General features: G+C 42.2%; 1 protein-coding gene across 5 annotated transcripts in view; it reads left to right on the top strand.

Annotated features, from left to right (window-relative positions):
• Nucleotides 1-19,169, top strand: part of TMEM117 (transmembrane protein 117) — a 253,739-nt gene that overhangs the window by 30,010 nt on the left and 204,560 nt on the right. The window contains exon 1 of one of the 5 annotated variants that reach the window (XM_067564170.1): nt 7,512-7,570. The exons of the other annotated variants lie outside the window; for them this stretch is intronic. Coding sequence (XP_067420271.1) covers nt 7,542-7,570 — 29 coding nt within the window. The 5' untranslated portion in view covers nt 7,512-7,541. Of the gene's footprint in view, nt 1-7,511; nt 7,571-19,169 lie in introns of those variants that run through there. 5 annotated transcript variants of the gene reach the window in all.

Genomic DNA, 19,169 nt, shown 5'->3' with positions numbered 1-19,169 from the left:
TATGTAAATAAGATATAGGGGATCTCTAGAATGATTGATTAATGTCTCTAAAGCCTCCTTTTGTGAAGTGCTTTAATGAGAGCTACTCACATGGATTTTTGAAAGTTACTGGGAGACGTGGGCTCCTGTGAATTTGTTCAGTATAAATATGAACTTTCTTGAGAAACATTGTCTACAGGGCCATTTTTGCAGACAGCCAAAAACGGGGAGGACTTAACTGTAGTTCCTCTTTCTACTTCTGTGAAAATTAATCCTTTTAACAGAGTGGCTTGGCCCTTTAAGGGGTAAAAGCCTGGGGCTAACCAACTGTTGTTACTAAGGGCTTGTCTACAATTAAAACCCTACAGTGGCACAGCTACGCCATTGTAGCACTTCAGTGAAGACACTACATATGCTGACGGGAGGGATTCTCCTCCCGTTGACCTAGCGCTGTCTACCCTGGGGGTTAGGTTGGTATAGCTACGTCTCTCCGGGGTGTGGAGAGATATAGCTATGCCGAAGTAAGTTCCTAGTGTAGACCAAGTCTAATTAGGCACACTTGAGCAGGGATCAGCTCATTCTCCTATAAAGAACAGCGGGAAGCTACAGAGATTATTTCCCAATCTCACTGAGGCCTTCGGGTTTGTGGCTGGGGGGTTGGGCATGAGCAGTCAGTCTCCACAGTCACAAAGTCAAAGGCATTGGTGAACTGGGAAATAAAGCATTTCTCACCCTTCTCTGCAACTTCCTGTTGCTTTTTATAGGGGAGTCCACTGAACCTGTGCAGGTGTCTCTACTTAGTAACTAGGGGGTTGGCTGGCCCCAGGTCTGTAGCCCTTAAAGGGGCAAACCACCCTGCTACAGTCCTTTAACATCAAAGTCTGGATCTACACATATTTTGCTAAGGAAACTTTTAAAAAAAATCTTTAAGGGGCTTCAGTTCATATCTGGCATATACCCAAAACCAGCAGACACCCATACAAATATACCACTGTTTTCTGGCATGGAATCATTAAATACATTTACTGAAATAGTGGATATTTTTGCTGTCTGCAGTACCTCTGGGCCTCTGAATAGAAATGGCATGGTGTCTGTAAGGTAATGAAAGACCTGAGACAAACCTAGCACAGCTCCTAGTTAAGGTCCCCTTGTTAGAAGTATTGCCTACTAACCACAAGGTCCTGATTTGAGTCTTGGCTGCAGTAATATTCAGGCTGTACATAGTAAGTCCAGTCACTGGCTGGAGGACTTGGTTAACTAGTTGCATCCACTTTAATGTCCTGCCACCAACGAGCAGACATGGCTATGCCCATTTATAAGGTGTTATGCTAGTTTCAGCAGGATATGGGTGGGAAAAAACTGGTTTAAATGATCAGCTTGGAACATATTGAAAGTGCCATGCTATTCCTGCGTGAAGTCCCTCCTATTGGATAGTATTAACCTTGGTACAGCAGAGTTCTCTGAGTATAATCACTTTTCTTGAAAGATACATCAAGGCATATGGAATAGTATTTGTGGCTGGTCAGATGTTATTGCCATAGAGAAATCTGTTAAGAGCTTTCAGAAAATCATGACAGCTTAGAGCAGTCAGTGAAGATATGACCAATTAAAACATAATGGAATTTATAGATTTTGAGGCCAGAGGGCACCATTGTGATCATCTAGTGCAGTAGTCCACAAACTTTTTATGTGCCCCCCCCACCTTTACCCCTATTCATTCCCCTTGGGAGCTGGGGCTGGGAGCGGGGCCACGGTTGGGGTCAAGGCTACACCTGGGGCCACGGTTGGGAGTGAAATGGCGGTCGGGGCTGGGGACCGAGGTGTGGGCCAGGCTGGGAGTCAGGGGCCAAGGCCGAGGCTGTGGCTGGGGTGGGGGACTGGGACCTGGAGCGGGGTCAGAAGTGGAACTGTGGCTGAGACATCGTTGGAGCCAGGGTCAGGGCTGAGGCTGTTGCCGGGCCGCTGACGGGTGCAGAGCCACGGCTGGGCTGGGAGCCAAGGGCTGAGGCCGGGGCTGTGGCTGTAGGCGGATCTGGGGCCAGGAGCAGGAGCGGGGCTGGAAGCAGAATGGGGGTTGAGGTGAGGCCGGGGCTGAGGCTGGGGTTGGGGTTGGGGCTGGGGCCATGGGCAGGGAGCAGAACTGTGGCCGGGCAGCAGTCAGGTGTGGAGCCGCAGCTGGGCCAAGAGCAGAGCCGTGGTTTGGGGTGGGGCCGGAGTGGGGTGGTGCTGAATGGCACTCCTGCCCCGCCTCCCATGGGGACTGGCCCAGGCCCAGCTGCACCCCCTGAACATTCCTTCACGTCCTTCTGGGGGGGGCACACCACACAGTTTGAAGACCTCTGATCTAGTCTGATTTCCTATATAATACAGGCCACAGAACTTCTCCCCAAAAATTGAGGTATTGAGTCTTAGTGTCCAAAACATGATAAACAGGCAACCAACCAAAGGAACATAATCCTGTAGTGTTCAGTCGCAGCATGTTGCTTTTTGGATGGCAAAGCACAAAAGACTTTGTATGTGTTTATTACGGATGATAGAAGCCCGTGACTATGTGAGATGTAGGTGGAAGTTAGACAAAAGACAAGGGATCACTTGGCTCATAAATAGTGTCAAGCTATGAACAAATGTAGATTGAACTCATCAGACTGGACCTCAGTGATCTGAAATCTGTAAATGGCAATTAGAGAAGAGGAAGAGAGAAATAAAAAACGTGCATCTTTCTTTTTATAGCATAATCTTTGACTAGGTCATTATCAGTCTGGCTGTGTGCACATAGTCACTAATCCATCACTATGAACAAACTCATATAAATGGACCAAATTTTCAACCACAGGAGCATATGTTGCAACCACAGAACCTCACAAATACACACAAGTCAGGTGAATGTGCGTGTTAAATAAGTTGCAAAAGAGGAGAGGTTTGTTTTCTTTCATCAGCAGCAATGAATGAGCGTACCCTAAAGCAGAGACAACCTGTACCTGCTGATAGCGGGGGAGTGAGGGGAGGCAGAGTGAGGGCAGCGGCTTCAGCAGATGTTATTGAGCATGCTCAGTCCATGTGAATATACTCAATACAAGCCAAGCAGCAACTCTGGGGAGTGGGTGGCCACGTGACCCTGCATGCTCCCTCCCCCCATATCGCCTCTGCCCTAAAGAAGGATTCCTTGGGACACAGTCAGAAAGAAGAGGGTACTGGGGGCAGGTGACGGCAGGGGGGAAAGTAGAGCTGCTATTTAGTAATCTAAGAATACTGATCTGTAAGAATCCTATGAATACTATGTGTGATAACTGCAGGAGATAATGAGGACAGTGACGTGGCATGTCTTTCCAACTGCTTTTTAAGCTTTCCTCAGTGTTTATTTTGAATGCACTAGTGTGTATCTCTAGATCTAGCGGGTGAGACTTGAGTGAGCTAGGGGTAGGGCTTTCATGATAGTGAGCCCTGGCCTCCAGAATTTTGCTGCTACCGGAAATTAATCTGAACCAAAGACTAATCATCTACAAAAACATTAAAAAAGACTGATTTTTTTTTCCCATGGATTTGTAAGTGCTGGCATTTTCCCTACCTTCAAGTTAGCTGCCAAGATCTTTCTCATCTTTATTCATTTACACTGTAGTGTAAAGAGGGTTAAAGATTTCTGGTTAACTAAGGTCCCCAATGCATTGTGTGAAACCTGAGAACTGACAGAGTACAGTTGTGTTGCACCCCCTTTTCATCGTTGAAACTGCCCCCTACTCGGTCCCTGACATGCCCTCTACTGCAGGTTGAGGGTGGGACACTTGGCATAGGAGCTAGATACCCTGGTTTTATGCCAGCTGAGAGCTTCCCTCTCTGGGGTGATTCTGTCCAGATTCCATTTCTTTGCACTGTCCAACCACCATAAAGAAGCCAGTTCAGGGGAAGAGAATCTGAGCCAATACATTTCCTATAAATGTTGTGAATAATTTTGGGAAAAGTCATAGACTCAAATACATTTGTAAAAACTATTTGTCAATGAGTTATAAATAACAAATTCATAATCATGATCAGTGTAAGAACAACTACCAAAAGGGCAGAATGACCCTATTCAATGAATAAATGGTTTGCAACACTTAGTTTGATGATCTGGATTTCATGGTAACATTAAAATGTCATTGAGACAGAGAAATCACAGCACTGCCCACCAGAGGTTAATGTTGGCATTACATTGGATATATACTATAATATTTTTATTGGACTAACTTTTGTTGGTGAGAGTGACAAGTTTTTGAGCTTACACAGAGCTCTTCTTCAGATATTATGTCACCCACCTTGTCGGTCTAATATCCTGGGACCAACATGACTACAACAACACTGCATGCTATGCTGGAGCTATTTTTTTCAAGGCAGAAATGTCACCTGTGAAGATTCTGGATTCCAGTTAAACCCTTTTTCTGTGGAGTACTGGAAAAAGCTCACTTACTAATTACTGCCTTGGTTGGAGTTCTGAACAATTTATTGGAAAAGTAGAATGAAGAAGGATCTTGCATTCATTTGGGAGTACAGAAGGCCATGGGAAAATTTGAAATATATTCTAGTTCTGACAGTGAACAAAAATCAGGTGTCTTTGAAATTTCAAAACTTTTCCAAAGGGGAAGACAATAAAAGCACATAACCACACATCTAACTAACATAATTTTCTATATTGAACTTATATATAGAGAGGAGAAATTTATTCACCAGAGTAACTTTCATTGAACATTTTATAATTTGGAGAGTAATCACATCTGCTGAGCTCAACAATCTGCACTTCAGCAAGAAACACAGTTGCTTTTTCAGCCGCTAAAGCAGATTTTTCAGCTATTTGTTTCCTTATTGAAAATTGTTCCAAAGCATTACAAGAAATCAATATCTACTTTCACTGTTTTCCTTTGGATTGAATCAGCACAATTTTGTCAGCCTGATGGAATACTAACAGCAGTAAATACAAAACTGACGTTTAAAATGACATTACAGGTCTCCCTTAAATTGACCAAAGCAAAGAAATTCAGAGTTAAATTTGTCTGCTCACCATAATTCAGGCGGTGGCATTAAGGACTTGTCTAGACAATGAGTTAGTGCATGGTAAGCCATTGTTTAAATCTACAGCACTGTACTAGCTTGCCATGCACTAACCCATTGTGTGGCCCCTGCTATTGTGCACTAGGAGTACATGGTGGATGCAGCTGGTCCACGTCAGCTGACTTGGGCTCAGGCTGTGGGACTGAAAGATTGCTGTGTAGCCATTCAGGCTTGGGCTGGAGCCTGAACTCTGGGATCCTGCGAGAATGGAGGGTCCCAGAGCGCAGGCTAGAGCCTGAGCCTGAACATCTACACAGCAGTTTTTAGCCCCAGAGCCAGAGCCCCGCGAGTGAGAGTCAGCTGACCCAGGCCAGCCACGGCTGTGCCGTGGGGCTTTTACCCCTGTGTAGACGTACCCTAGAAGTTCTGTAGTGCACTTTGACATGCTTCCAAAGCATACTATGGAACGTTCAGTGCGCAGCAGCGGGGTCCATGCAGCAAACTGGTCTGCTCTTGTGGTACCTCTGAGGCTGCCTAAGCCTGACTTACCTTTGAGCCCAAGCCTGCTTAGGCCTGATGAGCCATCCCTGAGCTAGAGAGTGTGATGAGTAATCCGAGGCAATGAGCTGCACGTCTTGTGATAGGCCCTGGGCCGTGCAGCCATTTCACGGGCAAGGACCCACCTGGGTGATCCCAAGGTTTGTATGTAGGCTCTTAAAGGAGGCAGTCCCTCCAGTCTGCTCAACACCACTACTTGGGACCCAGCCGAAGCATTCCCGATGCCGGTAGTTCCAGCAGACTGCTCTCCTACTCCTGCTTCTGCTCCAGCCAGCCCTTACTCCTGCTCCGGCTGTCCTTGGGTCAGTGCTAGCCAGCATCTGCTCCTGCCTGAGCCAGCCACTTGGCAACTCTGTGATTCACTCTCTGGCTTGTTGTGCCCTCACTTGCTGTGTAGACAATCCCTCTGCTTTCCATAGTGCCTCGACACTGCAGTTTCTCAATAATCTAGGCATGTCTAGGGATTACATTTACGTTACAGTGGGGTAAATTGAAAGCAGAGAGAGAGTCAGATATTACACGTATAGTCCTTCCCACTTCTTGAGTTCAATCCTGAGTTGCTCTCAGCTCACACTTGACACAATGGGGCAGGGGAGTCTAATTTCCCTGATGGGCAGATCATTTCTTAACTGGCTTCTGTGAAACAATGACCTGCATGTCTTTCTTGCACTTTGCTATGAAGCAGCGACTACTGGCCATGGTCAAGATATAGGGAGATAGAGGAACCATTGGTCTGATCCAGAATGATAATTCCCATGTTCCCTTTTTGAAGTACTTGCCTTCGAAGAAAATAAAACTTCGTGCTCTGACACGTGCTCTGCAGAGTTGAGGATACATGTTTTCATCTTCTATTTTTTCTATTTATTTCTTTTAAAAATAATAACTTATTGTTAAAGATTCAAGGGACTTCGAAATGCCTTCAGTGCAGCTGAGCATACCACCTGCTGTATGGGTGTGTAAGAATGAAAGGGAATTTATCTGCCCTAAAACTATGGGATTTTTTTCCTTCTGTGTCATATTAATATGTTTTTTGTGTAAGGATACTCCTTGTCCCCTAATATAAAGATTTTCATGTTACTTTGAGATACCATCATCCAAAACTATATTTTATTTTGTTCCTTGCCAGGAATATGAATTATGATATTCTCATAGCATATTAGCCTTCAATTCTTTTCTCCACAGTTTAGGAATTTACTATTTTTTTCCCTGACTTTTACATTCCAGTGGGTGTCTGATATGTCCTAAAAATAACTCTGCTGAGTAAGTTTCAGCCTTCAGTCAATGGTGGACTCACTGATATGTCTGCATGGTTTGTTCCACAGCTTATTGTTACTACAGTTTCTACCTTAACTGCACAAGTTCCTGAATTTTGTTCTTGGAGGTAAAATTGAGTTAAACAGAAAGTTATAGGGTGAAATTGCCCCACTGTACAGAGAGTCAGCAGTAGGCTTTCCATGCCATTCAAACCCTACGTATGGGCTGAACAGGAAGCCAGGTTGTGCAGTAGCCCCACAAGAATGTCTGTTCACCCCTACCAGTCCCAGAAAGTGCCTGACTTGCATAGGCTGGGCTTGTCAATGGGAGTGGGGACTCATGGTGATGTTACACCCTGACCCTGGACTGGGGATAGATATCTCCTCTCCAGTTAGAACTCTTGCGTAGAGCTGGATACCCACACCTGTAGATTGTAAAGACAGAAGGCTAGGTCTCCAGCTGGTGTAGATCAGCATTGCTACCTGATTTCAATGAAGCGATGCCAATTTACAGCTAAGAATCTGGCCCTGAAATTTTTGTTTATACTGATATATCAAAAATTCCATTAAGAGCAGCTGTTTGGGAATGTCATTTCATTTGGTAGTTTACTTGTTTTTTAATTGGCTGCCCATGTAGATATTATCTATTATGGCTTCTTTCCAAGTTGAAAAGTTATCTGGAGGCTTTGAAAAGGAAAGACATTTTCGGGGATCGTATTTATGTAGATCAAAATGAAAAACAAAATTTCTAGGAAAACTTGGTAATTGTTATTTTAAAAAATGCTAACTTTAACCTTATTTTTTAAAGTTTCAGTTTTAGGCATCTCATCAGCGAGATCTTAGCATTGCAAAGCAAAATGGATATTAGTGCATGTGCAAAGACGCCTTTTCATACAGAAGCTTCAAGACACACAGCATGATTTACCTCTTGACTGACAGATTTCTATTGTAGCACTTTAATTCTTGCTTCTCTGATGAAACATGCCCCAGCTTAAATGTGAGCTGTCCTGTAACAACTGATGGAGCAGGTCCTTTACTTCTAAACATAATCCATCACATCCAGAAATGTTCAAATCTTTAAGGACACTGCAAAATTCGGATTTTATCTATCTGTGTCTATGCAGGTTTCTAGAATGGTGCCTATCTGAGGGTGTGGATGTGGTACACAACATGTGAGCCATATCATGCAGGTGATTTTGTGGGCTAATGAATTATTGCAGTGTTTAACTAATGTGTACTAACTTATTAAGAACATCTGGGCATTTTATTGGGCACTATATCCTCAGAATGAATGCAAACAGTGACCTAGGAGAAACCAGTATTGCAGCATGTACTGTAATCAGTGAAAGTGTTGACTTTGCCTCTTAATTATTCAATTTATTGTTCTCTTGTTGCAGCAAAATGGAATAATCTTATTTCACTTTATTTGTATATGTCAAACTGAAATGGGGAATATTATAATAAAACATTTTAAGACCATGTGTTTCCGAATGAAAATATGACTAGGTAAATATAAGCAGATGTCTCAATGCCTTTTAACTTTTGTTTTGTAGGGAAACATTAATTTTAATCAGGACAACATTAGCATTAGCGCTGCATGGTTGGGTGAATGCGTTTTTTCAAAAGTGCTATTAACTGATTATAACCTCATTTATCAACAGGAGAGAGAATTCCTAGAACTCATGTGAGCCATAAGGGACTACACACTGTTGAATGATGCAGAGATGGAGCATGGCTAGGTGGTGGTAGAAGAGGGAAGGAATTTTCATAGTAATTATGTAACCTAAAATTAACCTCTAAGGGTGCATCTACACAGCAGCTGGGATGTGTGATTCCCAGTCCCAGTCGACGTACACGTGCTCACTGTGCTCCAGCTCGTGCCCAAAACTAGTGTTCTGGCTGTGGTGGTGTGAGTGGTGGCTCAGGCTAGCTGCCAGAGTACAAGGCCAGGGCTCAGGTAGGATTATACTCGGGCAGCTAGCCTCAGCCACTGCAGCCACACAGTTATTTTTAAGTGCTAGCTCGAGCAGAGCTACGCACATCTACCTGAGCTGGGATCACACCTCCCAGTGGGTGGGTAGACATACTCTAAGGGCTAAGTTTTGTCTTTGGGCTCAGCCCCGAGCAAGGTGTGGAGCCTAAGATGTACCAACCCAGGAGCAACTGCAGGGAGGCATTGCAATCTGGAGTCATTGTGCCTTGGACACACTCCTGAGTTACAGTGCCTCTGTCCTCTGCTTCCTCCTTGCTTGGAGGTTGGGGGTAATCATCCGCTTCTGGTCTACACCAACAAAAAACTACCGCTGCCCCCATGCTTGCTCAGCTGTTTTGGCCAGTGAGTAGGGGGATTGAGCCCACTCCTGGTCCTTCTGGAGAGGGTGTAAATGGGTGAGCAACACCTGCTTACTTCTGTGCACAAGGGCCTGAGTCCTGGGTAGCCTTACAAAGTGTAATGGTGGTGGATCTTACTACCCCTTTGCTCTCCTGTATGGGCTTGTGGTCCAAGTCACAATCCAGCCCTGTAGTCCTTAGACTTCTATTATTGTTGCATTTGCTGATATGAAGAGCCTCTGAGTGCTTTTTTAGCAACCTCATTTGGCCAAGCCCAAGATTACAGATTATGGAAACACACCTGTAGACCAGGCCATACTTTCTCACCCTTTTATAGACTCGTAGACTGTAAGGTCAGAAGGGACCAATATGATCATCCAGTCTAACCTCCTGCACAATGCAGGCCACAGAACCTCACCCACCCACTCCTGTAATGGACCCCTGACCTATGACTGAGTTATTAAAGTCCTCAGTGGCCCACATGCTCCCTTCCTTTGCACAAGCGCAGGGAGGGGAACAAATTAATAAAGAATCTGTGTGGCTTTAAAGCTACAGAGGCCAAATAGTCTGCTCCTGGGTCTGCAGGACCACCGCGAACGTGAAGTAGATGGACAGCTGGGTCTGAATAGGCAGCAGTGTTTTGAGGATCTGGACCACCAACCCTGTGGGTCCTGCCTATCGGAACCAAGGGATTTATCCTCTGTGCACTTCTCCAGTTTGTTCTCTGTAACATCCCAGTGGGGAGTGTGCAGCAGGACTTGCAGCGTCTGGGCCGCTGGTCATGGCCTGCATTCTGACTCTCTGGAGGAGTTACTGAGAAAGCAGTGGGAATTGCTAATTGTTTAAATTGTTTAATTTTTATCCTATGTCTTGGCTGCAATGTGAGTTCTCCTGAAGGCAGGGCTATCTTGTCTCTCCTTGCTTCGTCCTCATTGGCCCTGCAGCTCTTCGTGGCAGGAGCAAAGGTAGCTGTGTGGGAGGGGAAGGCAACCCCACTTTGCCACTGCGATGCTGTATGGAATATGGGTGACCATTTATAATATTATTAATACCAGTATTACAAAATTGCAATGGATCTTATGCCAGATAAGCCATGTAAGATATCAGTGGAAAACTTATGATTTGCTAAATATGATAAGCTTGCTTATATGTATGTATCATCTTTGTATCATGAGTTATAAGTAAGTGTGATATATTGTATCTCAAACTTGTGCTGTGTTTCTGGGTGACACCCCCAGACAGATTGGCATCAGCACTATATAGCCTGTTTGATGGCTCATCAAGGTTAATCAGCTGTACAGTGAACCCAGGGAGAGAAGCCAGGGGAAATGCCTATGAGTCAGCAGGACATATAGGGATATGCCTGTGTACAGGGGACTCCAAGTGTTATTCATGCCCATATGCTGTGAGCTTGTGTTTGTGACAAAGGATGTACAAGCCACACGGCAAAGGATATAAAAGACAGCTGCATCATCTCCATCTTGTCTTCAATCCTGCTTCTCACCTCTGGAGTAACTTGTCTACAAACTGAAGCTTTGAACAAAGGACTGACAGACTCATCCAAGTTTTGGATGTACTCCAGAGTGACTTTACAAGCCAGCAGTCACCAATGCTACTAAGAACCTGATATATAGACTTTCAAGTCATATGTATGTATCTGATTGCTTTGACCATTTAACAACTTTCTTTTCTTTTCTTTTCTTTTCTTTTCTTTTCTTTTTCTTTTCAATAAACCTTTAGTTTTAGATACTAAAGGATTGGCTGGCAGCATGGTATTTTGGGAAAGATCCAAACTAGTATTGATCTGGTAATGTGGCTGGCCCTTTGGGGATCAGAAAAACATTTTGTAGAGTGAATAGAGTTTTAAGGAACTTCTCACTTTACTGGACCTATTTGCTGATTGGGAGCCTGAGACTGAAATGCAGTAAAGAGGGCTGTGTGGGATTTTTTTTTGGCTTCTTGGTAACCAGTGTTGGGATTCAGGAGCACTGTTTGTGTCTGGTTGGTGAATCTAACTATGGTGTTAACCACCACTTTTGGGAGAATCTGCTCTTCTTTTTGCAGCTTGCCCTGGCCTTGGCATTTTCAGTGTGGGCTACCTTAGGCACCTCAGGTCACAGCCACTTTCACTCTTTGCACAGCCTCACAGCACAGGGACCTGCCCTGTACAGCCTACCATACAGATAGCATAAAGGCCATTGTGACCAATGAAATGCATGTACCTTCTGATCACTGGATACCAGTGTGTAGTGGCAATTGTTGCTTTTTGCTCACTGATCTAAAGACTGTGTAAAGTCACACTGGCTGCTGACTAAACCATTTCTTCACTGTTGTCCTTGAAAAATGGTTATTCCCTTTTTTTTTACTATGAAACCCCAGCATCCAAAGCATGGACTATGCTAGAGAATCTCTGCAATCACTTTAGCAGTGTTTAGAATAAACATTGCATACCAGTTGCTGTAGGGCTATCTACACAGCTGTCTAAAGCTTGCTATGCGTCTTCAGTCCAACCTTGTTTGGAAATTTTCATAATGCAATCTACTGGTTGGCTGGTGACCAGAGGCTGAATTCTCAGGTCTTGTAAAGATTGGCATTGTAAGAGGACACAATTTCAATCTTGTTTCTAAATCCAACAAGTGCCTTCAAGTGCAGTTCACCTGATTTCTTCTCTGTGTGGAGTGCTTCTTTCATAACAACAGCTTTCTACTTAATATGCAATACTACCATTAACACCCAGAGCATCTAATGTGTTATCTTATTTCACAAGATGTCTCTAAATAGAAAGCCAGCCACCTTCCTTGAGTTCATCAGCACAGGGCTTAGATAGAGGGTACATAAGCCTCTGAAACTGACCTAAAATATACTTAATATTTTCTACAAAAAGCTCACAAATGGAAGGCGGCACCTTCCTGCTGGAAAGTGAGCTTGAAATTTCTCTCTTCCCAATGGCATAAGGCTACCATTTCTAGCCTTGCAGGGCCAGAAGATATTGGACTTTCTATATGATATTATGTCTAGGAAAGCTGTTACTGGTCCCATTCTGAATCTTGACCATCCTATGTTCACTGAAGTCAGCTTTTTGGGGGGAAGTATTAAATTGGGGAGAGGAGGAGATGTGCCTGCGGCAGTTCAATTTAATGAGAAAAAAAATGGCAGCCGTTTGAAGCTGAAGGCCCGGTGTGCAAAGGGCAGGGAAAGCAATCAAAGGTACACATAGTCATTCATCCCATGGCTGTGTAGTTCTTCACATGGGACCAGATTCTTTTGTCCATTCTCATACTGAGATGCACCTTACTCTGTAAATGGTGTCAGAAACTGGCCCATGAATATTACTTCCACACATTTGGGATGTATATGCGTATGTTTAGGCATATAATTCTCAGTATTTATCCAGAGATGCATTAATGAGAGCTTATATTATAGAACACAGTGCATTGTTAACAAACTTGGATAAAACAAACTAAAAAATGTAGTTTTTTTTCCCTTAAAACAAAAGCACATTTAGAATTAAGAAGTATTTGGAAGACAAGGAGGGCTCGTCTCCCCAGTAAGGTGAGTATGTAACTCTCTACAAAAATACACCCAAAGATGTACCATTTCCATGTGAAATCTGGTATTTCAGTTTGCATCAGCCTAACAAGTATTTTCGATGCTTAAGCCATAGTCCTTTATTTTGTTACCTAAAATAGCTAGTGACAACATCAAAAAATCCATTGGACTAGATAAATACAGATAAAGACAAGTATTGTTTTTGCTTGACAGAGTTGAAACATGTACTGTAAAGTGAATTTGGTCCTGATACAACACTGAATTAATTTTATATCAAGTCATGTTCAAATTATGGAAACGAAATAATGACTGGACTGTACAAATACAAGAATAGATTATCAACAAGGCTCTTGGAAAATAATTTAATATGCTTACTGATACAGCTGCTTTAAAAATTAACAAATTATTGCGTAAGAGCCTTGGCAAAACACCATAGCACCAGGTACATGAATCAAAAACATGAATGGATTTTGCCAGTCTAAATTGTTCAGAAAGAATGTTGGAGAACATTTGAAGTTACTTGCTCATAAGTGATTACATGCTTTCCTGTTATAATTACAATGGTGCGTGTGTATTTTTAGTTTGGAGATTGAATTTTGAACTTGTTTTTTTGAGCCCCGGTTGCAGTAGGTCTGGGATTTCCAAAGAGCCTGGATTTCAGTGGGATGTGAGTGCCTAACTCCATTAGGCTTCTTTGAAAATCTCACCTGAAGGCCTTAGTTTAGCAACAATTCATAGACAAATGTTTTGCTGGATAGGGATGGAATAAAGCATGTACTTAAGTGCCTTGCTGATTTGGGGCCCAGCATGCTCCCTGTGCTTTGGCTGGATCTCTGCTAGCTTTTGGGGGAAAATTTCCCACTTTTGCACCACCACTAGTGAAGTTCCACCAGCAGTGTCAATGGAACTCTAGTGCAGATAAGGCATGATGAGTGTTTGTACCATTGCAGGACTTCAGTCCTTGAAGGACACCAGTCTTCTGCTGGATGTCTGTGCAGGATTGAATTTAACCCACAATGCATAAGCTGCTTTTTAGGGCCTTTTTGGTTTGTTTGTGCCATTCAGAATGTTATGCATTCCTGAGGAGAAAGAGAGTGTTTGGGGGGGGTGAGGTGTACACATGGATAAGGATTTTTAAATTGTCAATGGTAGAGCCAAAAGAAAATATCTTGTCCTGCTTTTTCAGTGAATCCATCTGGCAATTCTTATTTCCCAGATGACTTCTCAATATTTTTGCTTTCCCAAGAGATTGTTGCAACCATGCTGAAACAAAAAAATTTAAAAGTGCATGATATTGAAACTATCCGGGTTGTGAGAGACACATGGGTATGTTTTGTGGATTGCAATCTAATTCAGAATTCTCAGCTGAGCCACAGCGATATCCCTGACCCGCCGTGAATGGCAGCAGTGGCACCCAGGCTTAGCAGGGCATTTTATCCTTTGGAATCTTTGATGGAAATTCTTACTTACCAGGATAAAAATGATTGGGTCTAAGCAACTGCTAATACTGCAGAAGATTTCAGTGAGTTCATAAATGGTAAATATCGTGCTTATGTTGTCAGAGTTTAGTTGATAATTCAATTTGTAAATTAATACTGCTATCATCATTACATGATATGGAATGAAAGAAATAGCAAAAACAATCATTGCCACAAAAACCAACGTCAGGGGTTTAGTAATTCGATTGCTTCTTTGTTGACGCTTCTTCAGTTGTTGTAATGCCTTAAGAATCAACAGATAACATGTAAATATGACTGTGGCTGGAATTAGGAATCCAAATACAACTCTCAAGACTGTGAATGGCACTATGAAGTGAAAAGGTTCTCCAATGTTTTCCAGGCAAGCTACAGCATCATGGTGTCTTCTAATGGCAAACGTGTAGTAAAAATCAGGAATTGATTCAAGGAAAATGAAGATCCATATTGCAACAGTACAAAATATGGCTTTTTCTTTGCCCCACCACTTTAATGAACGGATAGGATGGACAGCACCTACATACCGGTCAAAGCTGATGAGCGTCAGAAAATAAATACTTCCGTAGATATTAATATTGAAGAATATTCTTTTGAACTGGCAAAATATCTGATTGGAGTATATGGCTATCTTCTGGATATTGTAGTAAACTGAGAAAGGAACCAGGAGAATCCAAGTAAAGTCACAGAGGGCCAGATTGAACAGAAATACAGTGCTACTAGTCCATGGCTTTATGCTGTATGCATAATGTAGTATTGCAAACATATTACCCAGAAATCCCAATAATAAGGCAAAAAGGCAAACCATAATCAGAAAATAACAGTACCACTCCAGTTTACTATAGGTGTTGCAGAAGAAAGTAATGCATGTAGCATTCAGCATCTTTCCATGGTCTCTGCCTAAAGGGGAAAGTGAGACCAAAAGCTTTTAAAATAAAATAAAAGCATGAATTAAATCTATTGAGTTTACAATTCAGAATTCTGAGTTAAATCCAGCTTGTTTTAATCGTAAAAACATTTCAGAAACCGCAAGCTATTCTGTAATGGCTCATTTGTGGTACCTAAAGAATATATATATTTTAAAAAGATAAACTAGAAGCTTGCTTTATGGCAGCAGCAGCTCAGGTCATCATTCTAAACCTCTAGCAAAACATTTACATTCTTTCTTTTCCACCTAATATTTTTAAAGTAAATTTAGCCCTAAGGAGAAAATCTAGGTTTATGGAGAGAGAGAGAGAGGGAGTGAGAGAGAGAGCATGCAATAGCAGCATCTTCTCACTGCCCACCAAATGTGCCTTTACCCAGTTCTGGAGGAAACACTTCCAAGGGTCTGAGTGTAGTTAATGCTCCATGCTCCTTGCTTTCTTGGCCTTTCTGCCTTTAATGTCAATAAGTGTACCTATATTGATAGTGGCATTTGTAATGTGGACATCTGCTAAGTGGCTGGCAGTCTGAGACCTGGAGTTCTAAATCCTAACAACCTGGGATGAGATCCTGACCCCACTGAAGGCAATGGCAGTCTTATGCCTAGAGCATTGGATTGGTCCCTTTTTATATTTTGTATAATTCTAATAAAAATCCAGCCTATCAACACTGCACTTACTGAGGCTAAGAGGAATGAATTTTGTCTCACTCTCCATGGCGTTGCCTGCATAAAACCCAATTCCTTTGACTTTGTATGATAGGTGGGGGAAGGGGATAAAGAGGAGTGGGTGGGAAAATGGTGATTTTGACCCTAACAGAATAGCATACTGTGTAGCATTGTGTATATTTCACAGCAAGGTTTTTTATACTGATAAATTCTTCTTGTAAATTGGAGAAAATAAGGGTGGTGGTTGTTGTTAAATACTTTTCAAGTCAAGTTCACCCCGACCAGTTAATGAGTTTCATTTGTGGTCATTTGAATGAGAGGGTTTCTTTTACTATACTGTATGACTTGGTTTAAAATATTCCTTTGATCTGAGGTTACATTGATAGTTAGCATTAGATTGGACTTTTTCAGTTCTTTAGAGTGCTGGAGTGAAATCATACTTGGCCTTAGCTGAGCTTGACTTTTAATTTTAATTAGATTTTTTTCTAAGAATTTTGCATCTCGAGAAATAATGAATTGATGTTTGAACATTTTGTCAGGCTGGATCACAATTAGGTCTAGCTGGGTATGTTTGTCACATCTCTGTCCAGTCTGTTACAGCAGCAGCTCCCAAGGGTGGACAGTCTGCCCAAAGCAGGGGTGCAGAGCAGGGCAGGCTAGTCACAATCCTTACTCCAGTAGAGAGGGACTCTAGTTCTGCTGCTTAGGGAATATTGAGAAACTTTCACTCAGGATAAACCACACATACAGTAATATCTTGTGTGGAAGAATACACTGCCTTCCCACGTGCTACTGATTTCCTGAAAAACGTCAAGAATGAGGCTGTAGATGTGGTGGATTTCCACCATGGCTCACAGACCTGCAAGTACTAGTATCTGAACTTTATTAAATGGAGAAGCTGAGGCTCAAATTAAGAGCTTGATGCAGCAAGATGGCGAAGGTCCTTAGCCCCTTCTGGAGACATTTAGCTCTAATTGACTTTGATGGGAATTGAAGGTGCTCAATTTGCAGGTTGAGGCACTCAACAGCTTGAGCACTGGGGCCAAAATTGCAGAGACACTTGTGATAAATGGGGAATGCCTGGATTTCCTGACTTCTGGCTTGTATTTGAACATGACCGTTTTGATTCCAGCTCTCTTGTATCTGTATATAAAATCTTACTTAGTATAAACATACATTTGTAGTAGGCTTACTCATGATGGCTAAATCATGATACCCATATTGGAAATATTAATTATGCCTGTACAATTATTATCCTTAATTATTATTTATATTACAATATTGGTTAGACAGAGCATCAATCTGGATTAGGGCCACATTGTATTATCTGTTGTACCAACATTTGAAAGATGGTCGCTGCCTCAAAGACCTTATAGGTACTGATGGTGTTTATTGTCCTGTACCATAAATTTATCAAAGATTTCTGGTGATGACAGAAACTGAGAGAGAGAGACGTTACATGGAATTTACAGTCACATCATTTAAAATATTTCCTGTAATCTTATGTAACACATTGGTTGGATTCCAGGATGCATACAGAATACTCTTGCTCATCAGTTTTATCCCCTCAACCCACAAACTTTCTCCAACCTCCACCACCACCCTCTGCATCTGCCTGTCTGCCCCACATCACTGTAAAGTTCTTTCTTCCCATCCTGGCATCCTGTCCTGAAATGGTTCCCCTTTACTGCTCTCCCAGCCGGTACCACTAGGATAACACAATCCAGTGGATTTGATCAGGTCAATTTCAGAATTTAGGGCTATGACATTGGACTTGTGAGTTATGAGAATTTTGTCCCCACAGATTGCAGTGTTCAAGCCTGAATCTATGTATTATTAATCCATGAATAACCCTTAACAGTGACACAAAGAAAGGAAATTGTTAGTGCAGTGACTAAAACAGTGAGCAACAAAAGCATAAAAATATCCTTCTTTGGCTAGTGAGCAGTTGCATATGCCTGGTCAAGTCAATTTGTTGTTAGTGCCTGGTCAAGTCAATTTGTGTTTTGCCCTTGACTTCAGTAGGAAGAGGGTTGAACTTTCGGGGCTAAGAAATATTCTGGAGTCACTGAATGTATTTTTTTCAGTTGTCCAGAGTCAGCCTTCGATGAAGATGGCCGGGTAGAATGAGTAGATGCAAATGACAAATTAAATGATAGAACATCCAAAATAAAGCAAATACTTGTGATTTGAAGGTTGAGTGGATATCAGAATGTCCTGTAAGCATCCAGCAGAAATCTGAGTCACTCCAGGGACCACAGTGACCCCTGCAGCAGCCCCGAATTGGGGAGATGCAAAGGCGAATTAGCCTCCCATCTGCATGGGCTGCAAGTTTTGTACTGTGTCTAACAGGTACAGAGCAGAATCTCATCCATCCTTTGTTTGACAGTGTGCTACAGCGCTAAACAACATAGAAGCATTGTAGGTTTAAAAAATGTGACCAAATTTTTTGGATTAATTTTCACATCTTCTCATTGGCATTGTGTCTTTTCTTTAGGGTCAGAAAGAAATATGGGTTAGAACTCTGACAGGTCCCTTCCCTGACAGTGAATAGCTACAACCTGTTAAAGGAACCAAGTTGGTTTCTGTTTCTAGAAGAAATCAAGCTGCTCAATCAAATACATATAGGGCTATATCTTCACCTGGTGTAAATTGATTTAGCTGAATTGTGGCTTGAGGTATAGTGGTTGTAACAGGTAGGCTACTTCATCTCTTGGTTTGCCTTCAGTGCTCTAAAACTCCTGGGCTCTCTTTCTTTCCATTCAGGGAACATCTCTTACAGATTCTGGCAAGCTGTGAAAAGTGAGATAACTGAATCTCCTTTGGCTGCTATACCTGCCTTGGCCTCCAAATTGTTGGGCTGAGTACAATTCAATGTTTCAACAAAAATGACTTATTAAACTTGTGTTTTGGGCTGGGAAGATCATATTACATCACTTAAAGGAATGTGACCAATCCACAGTTAAGCTGAAACCAAAAATTATTAAAACAACCATTGATATGGCATCTAACATAAAATATTGGGCAAAGATTGTATTCTATTAGACTAGGGCCAGTCTTTTTCCCAAAATATCCTATTATATAACTAATTTTGTACCATGGACCATGTTCTTCTCTGGTGTAAGATTATTGATTTTGGTGGAGTTACACTAGTGATTAATTTGGCTCTATATTATTGAAAGATTAAATCCCACCACAGAAAGACATTACATCACGTGCTATTTATATAATTTAGTTAAGACCCAATCTATCTCTGTCCATTTTCTCCTCTTCCCTGCTGTTCCTTAAAATAAATGCTGGGATTTAAAATGAATTGCTTTTTTTCTCTTTGTGCTACCTGGTCGTTCATGAATTACTTTCTTCCCAAAGTGCTAACTGGCCATTCATAACTGTATTTGAACCTGCCTGGTGCTGTTT

This window comes from Emydura macquarii, unplaced genomic scaffold (assembly GCF_026122565.2).
Source record: "Emydura macquarii macquarii isolate MOO-44397 ecotype Brisbane River unplaced genomic scaffold, CSIRO-AGI_Emac_v2 contig_2636, whole genome shotgun sequence".
Taxonomy (NCBI): domain Eukaryota; kingdom Metazoa; phylum Chordata; order Testudines; family Chelidae; genus Emydura; species Emydura macquarii.
The sequence above is the reverse complement of the archived record's forward strand: the minus strand, read 5'-3'. Positions and strand labels throughout refer to the sequence as shown.